The 1,072-nt window shown below is 26.8% G+C and overlaps 1 protein-coding gene across 1 annotated transcript in view; it reads left to right on the top strand.

Annotated features, from left to right (window-relative positions):
- Positions 1–464, top strand: part of LOC107605119 (pleiotropic drug resistance protein 1) — a gene marked incomplete in the record, with an annotated part of 8,085 nt that extends 7,621 nt beyond the window's left edge. Inside the window, 1 exon segment of the mRNA XM_016306870.2 lies at positions 113–464. Within this exon segment, the coding sequence (XP_016162356.1) occupies positions 113–370 (258 nt within the window).

The raw sequence follows: 1,072 nt of genomic DNA, 5'->3' as shown, positions 1-1,072 counted from the left end.
ACCTATGATGATAATAATAATAATAAAAAATATATAATTGTTAAAAAAAATAGTATAATTAACAATTTATGATGACTTGAATAATATTCATGAAAAAATAATAAAATGACAGAGAATACCCATATGGTGGAAGTGGTGCTATTGGATATGCCCTGTTGCATGGACACTGAATGGATTGGTGACTTCACAATATGGAGACAACATGGACAAACTTGAAAATGGTCAAAGGATTAAGGATTTTGTGGAGAGTTACTTTGGATTTCACCATGACTTTCTTGGAGTTGTTGCAATTGTGGTGGCTGCTTTCTCACTCTTATTTGCACTCATTTTTGCATTTGGCATCAAAGTATTCAACTTCCAAAAAAGATGATCAAATCACACTGCCATTATCATTGTATATGTGCTCTTTAATTAATTGTTTCTAAAAACAATTTATAGAAAATCAAACACACTAGCATTATATAGCATTGTATATTGGTTGACAAAATTTATTGCTCCAAATCCATATCCTAGTCCTAGGTTTTCTTTTCTTTGCAATCATATGGGTTTTCAATTGTACTAAAACCCAAGGAGGAAAAAATAGTTACACTTATAATAGCAATGGAATTAGAAAATATATATATACATTACAAGATATATTTTTATTTTAGTCTTTTGCAATCAAATTGTACTAGCATGTATCAATTTACTCTTCTTGTTGGATAAAATTTTATCAAATTTAAGGTATTTTGATTTTGATATCGATCATGTGAAAGAGTAAATTCTTTATGTAATGAACTAATTATCTATTTTTTTTAATATTTAAAATTCACAACTACTTCAATAATAGTAATCATATGTATAAAAAAAGATGATTAGTCAATGCCAAATAGTACTTTATTATTTCATTAATCTTCTTTTGACGAGAAAATATTGTTGTTTTAACATTTATACCAATTTTCTCAAAAAATTATAATAAAACTTTACAATGAGAGATCACTAGTCTTTTTTTTTTTTTTGGTAACAGAGATCACTAGTCTTTATCCAATGCTTTCAGCTGATTAAGTTTTCTCCCTTTTTTTTCCTTTTTTTT

This window comes from Arachis ipaensis, chromosome B06 (assembly GCF_000816755.2).
Source record: "Arachis ipaensis cultivar K30076 chromosome B06, Araip1.1, whole genome shotgun sequence".
Taxonomy (NCBI): Eukaryota; Viridiplantae; Streptophyta; class Magnoliopsida; order Fabales; family Fabaceae; genus Arachis; species Arachis ipaensis.
The sequence above is the reverse complement of the archived record's forward strand: the minus strand, read 5'-3'. Positions and strand labels throughout refer to the sequence as shown.